We start from the raw sequence: 12373 nt of genomic DNA, 5'->3' as shown, positions 1-12373 counted from the left end.
GAACTTGACAGAGGGGTCCTTGGCGATGCAGTCATTGGTGTAGAGGGAGAAGAGTAGGGAGGAGAGCACATCAGTGCTGATTGTACAGGTGCTGGAAGTGAATTTCCCTTGTCTCACAAGCTGCTGCCTGTCCGTCAGAAAGCTGGTAATCCACTGACAGACAGACATGGGAACAGAGAGTTGGTGTAATTTATTCTGGAGTATAGCTGGGATGATGGTGTTGAAAGCTGAACAGAAGTCCACAAAAAGGATCCTTGCATATGTCCCTGGTCTGTCCAGATGTTGCAGGATATGATGCAATCCCATGTTGACTGCATCATCCACAGACCTGTTTTCTCAATAAGCAAATTGAAGGAGATCTTGAAAGGGTCCAGTGATGTTCTTCAGGTAGGCAAACAGCAGTATCTCAAATTATTTCATGACCACAGACGTCAGGGCGACAGGTCTGTAGTCATAAAGTCCTGTGATTTTTTTGTTTCTTTGGAACAGGAATAATGATTGAGCATTTGAAGCAGCATGGGACTTCACACTGCTCCAGTAATCTATTGAAGATCTGTGTGAAGATGGGGGCCAGCTGGTTAGCACAAGATCGAAGATTCGCTGTTGAGATGCCATCTGGGCCTGAAGCTTTCCTCGTATTTTGTTTCCGAAAGCCGCGACTCACATCATCTTCACGGATCTTAAGTGTACGTTGAGTAGCAGGAGGGGGGAGGAGGGGGGTGGCAGGAGGTGTTGGTGTTTGTGTGAAGTGAAGGTCAGAGTGGGTGTGAGGTGTGAGATTGGGACTTTCAAATCTGCAGTAGAACACATTCAGGTTGTCAGCCAGTTGTTGGTGCACCACAGGGTTGGGGGTAGGAGTCCTGTAATTTGTGAGTTGTTTCATGCCACTCCACACTGATGCAGGGTCGTTAGCTGAAAACTTGTTTTTCAGCTTCTCAGAGTATCTTCTTTTAGCCACTCTGATTTCCTTGTTCGGAGTTCCTGGCCTGATTGTACAAGACTTTATCCCCACCCCTGTAAGCATCCTCTTTGGCCTGACAAAGCTGCCTGAGCTCTGCTGTAAACCATGGTTTGTCATTGTTGAACTTTAAATAAGTCCTAGTAGGAATGCACATATCCTCACAGAAACTGATATATGATGTAACAGTATCTGTGAGCTCATCCAGGTCTGTGGCTGCAGCCTCAAAAACACTCCAATCCGTGCAACTGAAGCAGGCTTGTAGTTCCCGCTCTGCTTCATTGGTCCATCTCTTTACAGTCCTTACTACTGGCTTGGTTGATTTTAATTTCTGCCTGTAGGTTGGAAGAAGATGAACCAGACAGTGATCAGAGAGTTCACGCACCGGCTCGCCTCCCTCACTTGCATCTCCTAGTGCGTTTAAACAACACAGCCGCGCCTCCGACTAAAATGTCCAGCAAAACGTCTGAATATTCAAAAACTGGGAAAAGACTGTCTGGTATAAGCTGTCGAATGTTCAGCAGTTCGTCTCTGGTAAAACTGACTGGAAAAAGATTACTAAACACAGGACAAACAAACAAAAACAACAAAACAATAGGAGTGCTCCACATCATGATGTATATCATAAAATCCCGAGATTACCAGAGCCTGTCAGATCCATCTCTGGTCCTGCCTGATCTCTGATTCAACAGATGATGGCCAACTGCAGCATGTGCCAGCCAGACTTCACTTCAGTCTACTAAAATGAACTTCACAGAGGATGAATTAATTCAAACTCTTCATGAGCCACTGTCTGAAGCATGGGCTCAGGATGGAGTTCACCAAAATTACCTGCCTAAGCTTCAAGCTGGACTGCGATACTCATCACTGAATGATACCTATATCAACTTGGTCAAAGGAGGGACAACACTCTCTTAAACTACATAGAAAATGAATTAACCACTAACAAAAGCCTTCATCTGCCAAAATCAAAGGACAATGCAACTACATGTATTTCTTCAGTTAATTTGGGATGACTTCAAGGACTTTAACACTAAAACTTATAGTTCATTCAAAATCCTTTTGTTTAATCAATGACCCACAACACTTACTTAGTTTACTAATTTTAACCAGTAATAATTCTAAACATAAATAAATAATATTGGCATTATATTCATTCATCTGTTACAGCATAATTTCATGTACAGCTGCTTTGAAACAACGCCTGTTGTGAAAAGAGCTATACAAATAAATTTGACTTAATCTAAATCAGTGATTCCCTAATCAGGGTTATACACACCCCAGGTGGTACTTAAGTAGATTCCAGGGGGTATTTATTGTAGAATGAATTTGATTTTGCTTTGTTAAATTTTTAAAACAGAAATTACGAATTAAAATGTTAGGGCTGTCAATAGATTTGAACTACTAATAGGGGAGACTGGTGCTAATTCTCATACTTTTTAGAATATTTCTCTGGGTAGGTTTATTTCTGAAAGTCAATTTCTGCATACCTTGAAGTCTTGACTATAAAAAAAAAAAAGCTGTTGTACAATTTTACTGTTTTTGGCCAGGACAAAAGATACAGTTAATTGAACACAGATTAACTTTTATGTGACTTGCCCCAATAACGGGATATAAAATATAAAAAACAATATATAAATAAAAATACTCTAAAAAAGTAAAACAGTTATGAGACACAATGATTCATGAAACAACAAAAATTGAAAAGGTAATGTGCAAATATATCAAAATATTGTTTTGGCCAACAAATATTGTAATTAATTATACTTGTATATGTACAATTAATTGTATAAATTTGATCTAAAACACATGGCCCTGTCTCTCTTTCATAAAAAATACCTTTGTCCTAAGAACACATCAAACATTAAACCTTTCAGTACAAATCTGCCTTGATAATATATTTGACCCTTGCCGGAATGTATGACAGTGTATTTATGTTAACTTGTATACTGAAGAGCTACAACAAAATAATGAAAATAATGAAAATTTACTTTGGAGGGTTTAATGTGAAAAAACATTTTCTATTTTCTAAGGTTTATTTATTTTTTTTAAGTAGGTGTTTGAAATCATTATACAAAACCTTTGAGAGAAAACACACAATTGGATTTTTGACTCCAAATCTTTACTGACATTAGCCCATGTGACAACTAGCACCGGTCTCCAATATTTAAAACTAATAATTAATTAAAATGATAAATAACCATGATTAAACATGATTCTCAGTTCCTTTTTAAGAAAGAAAACAAAATAATGTTTGAAAGTTTTAAGTGTGCTTATTATTATTTTATTTTATTAAATTATTTTTTTCAAATTACACTTGGTGAGTCTATTTTTCCCCATAGTATTATTATTATTATTTTTTTTGTTTTGTTTAAAAGTGATTTTATATGATAATGCTAATGCTAAATGAAATCCAGAATAATATGTGTTAGTATAATATAGTTTGGTGTCGATGAAAGGGTACTTAAATGGGGTTGTGGGTGTACACCAGTCAGAAAGAGCTGGGAAACACCCAAATTATACATAGATATCTTGAACCTGGTTCTTTCTACCTCGAGTTAAACATAATTATCTCATAAGCCAATTGTTCTGAGCACCATTCTATCATGTGGCAGTTTGCTGTCAAGCAGCAAAGCCATAAAGCAACCCTAAGAAGTGCTGATGTTCGACTGATTGCACAACTTCGGCAGCCTATTGTTTAACCAACCAAGAGTTAAGCATTAACTCATTGTAGAACGTGAGACTGTGCCCAGAATTACAAAGAACCAGATTTAACAATGTCTAATGGTTAACTCTGCTTGTCTTTGAGCCTGTCATAAGGCTGACACTTTAACAAACACTAACTGTTTCCCCCCAGCGAGACTGACATAGACGCTCTCTGATCTGAGAACAGGGGATCAGCGTGTCTGTCAGGGGCTGTGGAAGAATAAACAACAGGAGCAAACTGGTTTTGAAGGATGAAGGGCGGCAAGGGCTGTTATGTTGTCAGAGGAAAGAAATGGAATGTGCCGATCTGCCCACGTTTCCTCCCTTGCATTGGACTTACAACAAAATATCAACCGCCTAGTATGGGAAAAAGTAATTGTGTTCATTTTATTTACAAAATGTTGATGGGCATAAAAGTTTGGGAGAACATGACCCATTTTAGCCTTTTATGGGATGAGGAACTCTTGAATAATAATTAAGGTCAAGATTTATGGAAGCTGAGACTGGTCCTACATCAGTCTCAAATGCTAATATCTTCCCAGAGCTTATACTTTGGCACATTAAAAAGTCTGGTGTCAGCCCTGTTGAAAAGACCAAATCAAATCAAATCCCTTTATTGTCAATCAACCATATACACAATTGCAACAGTGGGTGAAAGTCTTGGGTACAGTTCCAAGCAACATAGCAGTCATGACAATTACAATAAACATCTTGTTTACCCAACACAATATACAATATACACCTAATAATATACAATATACAGTATATAATATACACAAAATAAGATAAGAAATATAGCCAGCATAGCATGTCAGTGAATGCTGTGTTTAATATGTGGATGTGCTGGTGTCTCCACATGACTTTATAAAGGGATAGTTCACCCACAAATGAAAATTCTGTCATTATGTAGGTCTACTCACCCTCATGTTGCTCCAAACCCATATGACTGTCCTTCTTATGTGGAACCCAAAAGGAGATGTTAGGCAGAATTTTAACCTCAATCACCATTCATTTTTATTGTATGGAAAATGATGCAATGAAAGTGAATAGTGACTGATGATGTCAGTCCCTAACTTTCTGCCTTTTGTATTCCATGGAAGAAAGTCATACAGGTTTGGAGCAACATAAGGTTGAGTAAATGATAACAGAATTATCATTTTTGGGTGAACTATTACTTTAAACATACTCATCAGAAAGAAAGAAATACTGGTCCACTAGATAAACCAGCACCAAACCAGCACTAACCAGTATAAAGCAGCCTGGACCAGCATGGAAATTCAGTAGAGAGAGAGAGTAGACTTAGCATTGTGATTGATGGTAAGCAAGTTAATTAGCCAATAACTGGCACTGTAGTTATTTTTCAAATGCCAAAACGGAAACATCAATTCCCAGTACCTGTCGGTGGTTATTCAAGTTATTCGCCATTCGCGTCAAAAAAAGCCACAGCTCTGCTGGATTGGTTAAAATGCTGTCTTGCTGTTTTTCCTGAGACACTTTCCATTTATAGAATGACACGCAAATTAATTTAATCATTGGACAGGGCTCAAAACCAAAGCTTACAATTGAACAGCCTCTAAAATTTCGCTGACATACTTTAGATGTCTCCAAAGAAATTGTCCATCTGCTAAACCTGCTTCACACCACCTCAGCCTCTGCATTAACCCCTCTCTCTGACAGCTAGTTATTAGCTCATTCTCTCCAAACCACCAGTCATTTTGAACACTCGGTTTTCATTAGTTTCTCACCAGGCTTTCTAATGCATCCAGTGGCAGATAAGAACATAGCTACGGGTTAGAAGCACAGCAAGAAAGGATATGACAGTGAAGGGTCAAGGCCCTATAAGGTTTCCATGATGTTAAGGAAAATCTCATTTGAAATGCCACAGAATCTCTGCCCATAACAGGAAACTGCCCTAGATGATAGTTATTTGTGCAGTGATGTGCAATCTATAACAATATGGAAGAGCCTGGTTCGATGGTCAAGGTGCAGTGCTGAGAGTGCAATCGTCTCAGATAATGCTTAGAGCACAGGGCCTAATAGTATCAAGGTGCAGAAAAAAAGAAATTGTGAGTAAGGGTAGCAGCACTGAAAGCAGAGAAGAGAATGAACTGACAGTGAGCTGCTCCATCAGTAGCACTGTATTATGGGAGTTCTACAAAAGGGCCAACAGGGAAATGTGTGAAAGAAATTGTTAATACCCTCTCTCCCTCCGATGAGGGAACACAGTCTATAATGCTATCTTAGAAGCACAACTCTTTCTTACGGGGCTAAAAAAGTAGTGGTGGTGTCCTCTCAGAGTGAGGATTAAATTGTCACTTTGGCTTGGAAGTTGAACTCACGCTGTGGTTTGAAGGGGGGTCAGACACAGTTTGGAACGCTCACCTTACGGCACTCATAGCCTGTGACTCACTCTGACTGTGTGTGTGTGTGTGCGTGCGTGCATGCGTGTGTGCGTGCATGCGTGTGTGAGAGAGAGAGAGAGAGAGAGAGAGAGAGAGAGTTGACATTTCCTTGGCACTACACATTGTAACACTATTCCTAGTAGCATCCTAATTAATATCCCATCTCGATAGCTTTTGAGAAACCACTTGAAGAAGGAAAAATCTCAGATAGAGGCTGATCTGAGGACAGGAGGATGATTAATGAAAGCATGACAGTGTGCTTTTTAGCACATGCAAGGGGACACAGAAATACGCCTGCCTGGTGCAAGATTGCTTGTTGAGGGCTTTTGGCAGGACTGGTCATATTGTTTGAAGTTTACACAAGGCATCTTTGAAATTCCCTATCCCAGCTATTTGTAATTCTTTCAATGGTGATATATTGCAATGTTTGCACTTCAATGTAATCAGCTGGAATATAGAATACAGATTTTTTTTTTTTTTATAAAAACAACAAATAGAAACTCTTTTTCCTAAAAACTCGTAGCACTTTCCAATAAGGTTCCATATATTGACATTAGTAAATGCATTTGGTATCATGAACTAACAATGAAACAATATTATTTTTTATAGAATTTATTAAGTAATGGATAATGTACAGTCAGATGGTTGTTATTGCAAAATAAACCCAGACAGGGTGATCAGGACCCTAATACATCTTAAACCCCCAGATGTAAGGTTGTTACTCAGAGATATCATACCGCTATATGGCACTATTGACAAATCAAGTATTCCAGAGTACTGTGTAATAATCTGGGTTAATGTTAATTTATTAAAAAAAAAAAAAAACATGTTTACTGTTAGTTTATAATGCATTGACTAATGTTAAAGGAATAGTTCACCCAAAAATGAAAATGTTCTCATTTACTCACCCTCATGCCATCCCAGATGTGTATGACTTTCTGTCTTCTGCAGAACACAAATTATGATTTTTAGAAGAATATTCAGCTCTGTAGGTCCTCACAATGCAAGTGAATGGGTTCTGAAAATGTGATGCTCCAAAAGCAAATAAAGGCATCATAAATGTAATCCATGCTACTCCAGTGTTTTAATCCATATTTTCAGAAGTTATATGATAGGTGTGTGTGAGAAACAGATCAATATTTAAGTAATTTTTTGCTTGAAATTCTTCTCCCTGCCCAGTAGGGGGTGATATGCATCAATAATGTGAATCAACAAAAACACAAGAAGAAGAATGTAAAAGTGATCTGTTTATCACCCACACCTATCATATCACTTCTGAAGATATAGGTTTAACTACTGGAGTCTTATGAATTACTTTTATGCTGATTTATGTGCACTTTAGAGCTTAAAATGTTTGGCACCCATTCACTTGCATTGTATGGACCAAAAGAGCTGAGAAATTCTTCTAAATATGTTCATATGAGTTCAGCAGATTAAATAATGTCATACACATGTGATGGCAAAAGGGTGAGTAAATGATGAGAGAATTTTCATTTTTGGGGAACTATTCCTTTATCCAAGATTACTAAGTGCTGTAAAAGTATTGTTTATTGTTAGCTCATATTAACTAATGTAGTCAACTCATGTTAACAAATACAACCTTTTTGTAAAGTGTTAACAAATGCTCTTTTCTTGCTAGACTAAACAGATTCAGATGTATTTATAAGAGTTATATGCTGGCAAAGAGATGAAATCACATACAGCAACTGATAAACTCATATCATTATATGGGAAATGATTAGTAATCTTGACTGTCTTTTATATGAAGCCCTTAAAAAATAAAGCTTTTCTCTAAGCCTTCAGCTGGATACATTGAATGCAAGACTGTCACATGGTCATTGTTACCGAAAGCCATTTTTCTCCTTGTTTTGTCTCCATTCCCTCGTTTCTATCCCTTCGCTCCTCTCATCCCTCTTTCCTCCTCTCCTTTGTTCGTGCTTGACTTGTTTTCCCTGGTGTTCTTTTATGATTGCAGTGTGCTTGTTTACTGCAAATATGGCCCATCTCTGTATTTCGGAGAGAAGATGTGCAGAATTCCTATAGATATTGAGTACCATCTCTTTGTTCCCCTTGCATCCCTCACTTGCATTTCTTTCCAAATCTCTGAGTCACCCTGTGATATAAGCACATGCACTGATAGTATTCACACACCTAGGTAAGTCTCCTGGCATGCGCTGTGTCTGAGTGTGTATGTATATGTATGTGCATGTGCCTATGCATCAGGATTCATTCAGGGTCCTCTGCATCTGCCTTTCAAATAGATTATCTTTTTCTCTCTCTGTCACACACATATGCCAAGCATCTATACATATTAAACACATGCATATATCATGAATGGGTTCATTACTGAGACATGAGGGCAATCCATTTCATAGATGGATAATTGGATCTGTCTCTGCCAAATAATTATAAACTAAATCATTCTAACTACTAAGCCCCCCATGCACACTCGAGTGTTTCCTTTGTGTGGGAATATGTATGTCTGTGTGTGTGGCATATGGCATATAATGGTAGTGAGAATGCAATTCAATGTCAATACTGTGTGTGTGTGTGTGCATGCGTGTGTGTGTGTGTGTGTGTGTGTGTGTGCTGGAATTTCATTTCATGCCATAGACACTTGATTATGATTGGCTGCACGATGCCACAAGGAGTTACTCAGTCACTTGACATGACAACTAGTGTAAGTGTGTGTGTTATATATGTGCATCTATATGAGTGATAAAGAGAGATGTGTTAAGAAGAGAAGGATTCTGAGCTCCACACCAGATATGACAAATCAAACAGCATAGCAGAGCTGTACTGTGATGCATCTATAGATGAATCCTGTCACATATCTACCTATGGAGTCTTGTTCATAAAATGTGTTCCCAGCACACATAAGACCTAACTTGTTTTGACAGTGCTAATGAACCATTCAGAAAGAAAATGTCTTTATAATACACCAACTCACATATCTATATTTCCAGCCAAGATATTTACTATTTGAATATTTGGCAAAATCATTGGGGCCATGGAGAATGCAAGCAACACCTCTGAGCAAAGGTCTAAGTTTTTCTCTGAACCAATCGCCGTCAAGAGGACAGGTTCTGCTGGTTGGAGGCGGAGTTTTCTTGACTATTTAAAGTGAGGCGGTGCAACGTATAAGAGAATCCAGTGTACTTTGGAGGAAAGATAGAAGAAAGGCAGTATCAAAAGTGTTTTGTTTGGAGACCTTGCGAGATACGCACCGATGGCGCGAAAGGACCATTAGCCACTGTCCTGGGGAAATACGCAGGTATTCATGCATTCAACCATCCATCTATTCGAGGCGCATTTCCAATCATGTTGCGTTATGAACTTATAAACGAGAGAGCACTGCATATTTATGCGTGCTTGGAAAATCTAAAGCTGGAGATGTAATCTGACTTAATCGGCACTGTTTTATGTGTGATTAAATGAGGAGCGCAATGCTCTGGAGCAGTTAAACATTGACTCGCCCTTTTGCCTCTGTGCTGCGCTAAGGGCGAAAGAGTTGTTTACGCACCCAGGTGCGCATGGTTTCAGTGAATGTTTGTTCTTTATTGACGTGACTAATCTGGGTGTGTTTCAAAATCTAGTGAGCTGCTGTTCACCTTTTGGGCGTCATAAATGCGTGCAGCATTTTTGGGCGCGTTCTGAATCAAAATGTTGTCTGGTATATGCTGTCTAGATGGGTTTTAAGACAGCCTATAAGTCCCGCTTATAGCTTCCTCAGTGTAACGTTTTTTCTATTTCAGAAGCAGTATTCCATGTCTCTCCTCTGCCTGTTATTGATGGGAAACCAACTAGACCGGATCACACACCTGAACTACAGCGAGCTACCCACAGGGGATCCATCGGGCATCGAGAAGGACGAGTTGCGTGTTGGCGTGGCGTACTTCTTTTCCGATGAGGAGGAAGAACTGGACGATAGATCTCAGTCGGACAGCTTTAAAGACAACAACAGCCCGAGCAAGAACGGTCCGGTGGCGCTCGATGAGATCGAGTACTCGGCGTTCTGCTGCCAGGAATGTATCTACTCCAAACTGCGAGAGAACGAGGACCTGAATGTTTATTCGATGAAAACTTTATTAACCATGTGCAAATCCGGGGATCTACTGGAATTAGTGGCCAACGCGCAGCCCCCGCACTGGGCGATCTTTTTAGGGGAGGACCAGGTTATTCACCTGTACAAAGGGGAGATCCGCAAGGACAGCTTGTTTGAGATCAGCTGCGGTCGGCAGGGCAGAATAGTAAATAATCGCTACCGGTACCGACCGCTGCCTGCTGATTTGGTGATGCAGAACGCGAGCGGGCACCTGGGGCTCAGCAGCGGCGAGATCTGCTGGACAAACTCGGAAAGTTTCGCCGCCTGGTGCCGCTTCGGGAAACGTGAGTTTAAAGCGGGCGGCGAGGCGCACTCGGTCGAGCAGCGATACTTTCTGAAAGTGCACCTGTCCGAGAGCACCGTGCACACGCTCATGTTCCGCAGCCTCGAGGAGATGATACGGGAGAGACGGCGCGTGGACGCCAGTGGAATTCTGAAGGAGCTGTCGCTGGTGAACGGGAAGGAATGAGGGAGGATTTCATAGTCTCGTTGTGGACCGATTGGAACTTTGCATGCCTTGAACTAGGGCTGCTTACCTTTACTTGATGACTTTCGGGGGGTCGTGCGTATTTGTGTGAAAATATGGTACATTTCGACAAAGACAACGCCCATTTTGGTTATGGTGTGAGAACCGATGCCCCTACTTAAGTCACTATGTACCTTTAAAAAGGAAAAAGAAATAATAGTAATAAGGTGAGCGGTCATTACATCTCCCATGGACGAATACAGCCCACATATAGACCCCGGCGCGCGCTGCGGCAGATGATGCATAAGGAACCAGGATGCGTTGCTGTGTCTCATCTTTTACTGAACTCCAGAGCTTTGATATTAAATGCAAGCTGTGGAGCTCCGTTATTGTGCATCTGCCCAGCTGCATTAGTTCCTCTTAACCAATCAAACACTCACGCCAGACCTCACACGAGCCTTTGTTTTCATTCTGTTACCAACAAATGCAAGCAGAATTCCTTTGATTTTTGAGTCCATATTTTTGTATTTCAGTTAGTACGTTTAAAAAAAAAAAACTGTTTTTACTTAAATAAAAGTAGATTGCCCTATGAAAATTGGTTTGGTCTCAAGCTCTTTTTCATATTGTTTTCCCGGCATTCAATTCAGTAAGCGAGCATGTGCTTGATAAGCCAGTCTCATGCGAGTGCCTAACTGGTGCATTATAATTCAAATATGAACCCTCTGTTTTGTTTACAATATCGACCATTACTTCATTTGATTTCGGGGGATTTATTTCCGCCACCAGGGAGGTCGTTTGTTATTATTGGTGCATTAGTATGCCTAATGGGTGGTTTGATATGCATGGAGACCTGGTCCTTTTGTTCGTGGCGTTATTGTTGATGATCATCGGTGGGTTCCTATCTTTGACTTTCAGCAGACATTGACTTTTGACATTGAAAAAGTTTTTTTTAAGGTTTAAAAAAACATGCAGCCCCTCAGGCATTTTATTATGTATTCTGTGTTACTTTAAATATAGGCTACATATCAAGTTTACAAGTGCACTGTAGTGGTCCAGGAACCTATACATTCAAATAAACTGCAGTTTACATTTTGGTTTGCATTAAGTAATAGGATAGCCGTGTGTGTGTGTGTGTGTGTGTGTGTGTGTGTGTGTGTGTGTGTGTGGACACTCCAGCACCAGTAAATATGGTCATGGTCTGTTTGTTTTCCTATTACAGGCTGTAGACTGCAGCTGGGATCAGTTATGCTTTATGTTCAGTGGGGCTTGGCCCGCAGGTCTGTGTGGCTGGACCCTTTACAGAGCTTGTGTTAGCCAACACTAACAAAGAATTCTGAAAATAAGTTTGTACCTGAAGCAAGGCAGTCAATTTTTGCAGGTTTACCATGTGTGCTTCATTAGAACCTCAGGATAAAAGTTCATTGTAAAGCCCAATGCAACAAAATCAGCTATGTGTTTACTACTGTTACTCAATTGGAGCCACAAGCATTCCTGAAGTCAATGTGATTTTATTTAGTGGTCCCCCATATAGAAGTTCACCTCAGTTTTGCAAATTTACTAGATGTAGTAGCTCTTGCAGTTTGCTAATAATAATGTTTTCACAAACACTATTTATTATGTGCCTATAATTGTGTGTGTGTGTGTGTGTGTGTGTGTGTGTGTGTGTGTGCGCGCGCACGCGCACATTTGGGGATGTTTTTAATCGGAAAAAATCATTGGAAAATTGATCCATAAAG

The 12373-nt window shown here is 39.9% G+C and overlaps 1 protein-coding gene across 1 annotated transcript; it reads left to right on the top strand.

The window, feature by feature from the left end:
- Positions 1–9216: 9216 nt before the first annotated feature.
- Positions 9217–11704, top strand: LOC127415906 (protein LRATD1-like). Its single transcript, XM_051654914.1, has 2 exons — positions 9217–9340; positions 9822–11704. The coding sequence occupies exon 2, from the start codon at positions 9834–9836 to the stop codon at positions 10638–10640; it is 807 nt and encodes a 268-aa protein (XP_051510874.1). The 5' UTR covers positions 9217–9340; positions 9822–9833; the 3' UTR covers positions 10641–11704.
- Positions 11705–12373: the final 669 nt, after the last annotated feature.

Source organism: Myxocyprinus asiaticus, chromosome 25 (assembly GCF_019703515.2).
Source record: "Myxocyprinus asiaticus isolate MX2 ecotype Aquarium Trade chromosome 25, UBuf_Myxa_2, whole genome shotgun sequence".
NCBI lineage: Eukaryota > Metazoa > Chordata > Actinopteri > Cypriniformes > Catostomidae > Myxocyprinus > Myxocyprinus asiaticus.
This window is presented reverse-complemented; position numbering and strand designations above follow the sequence as displayed.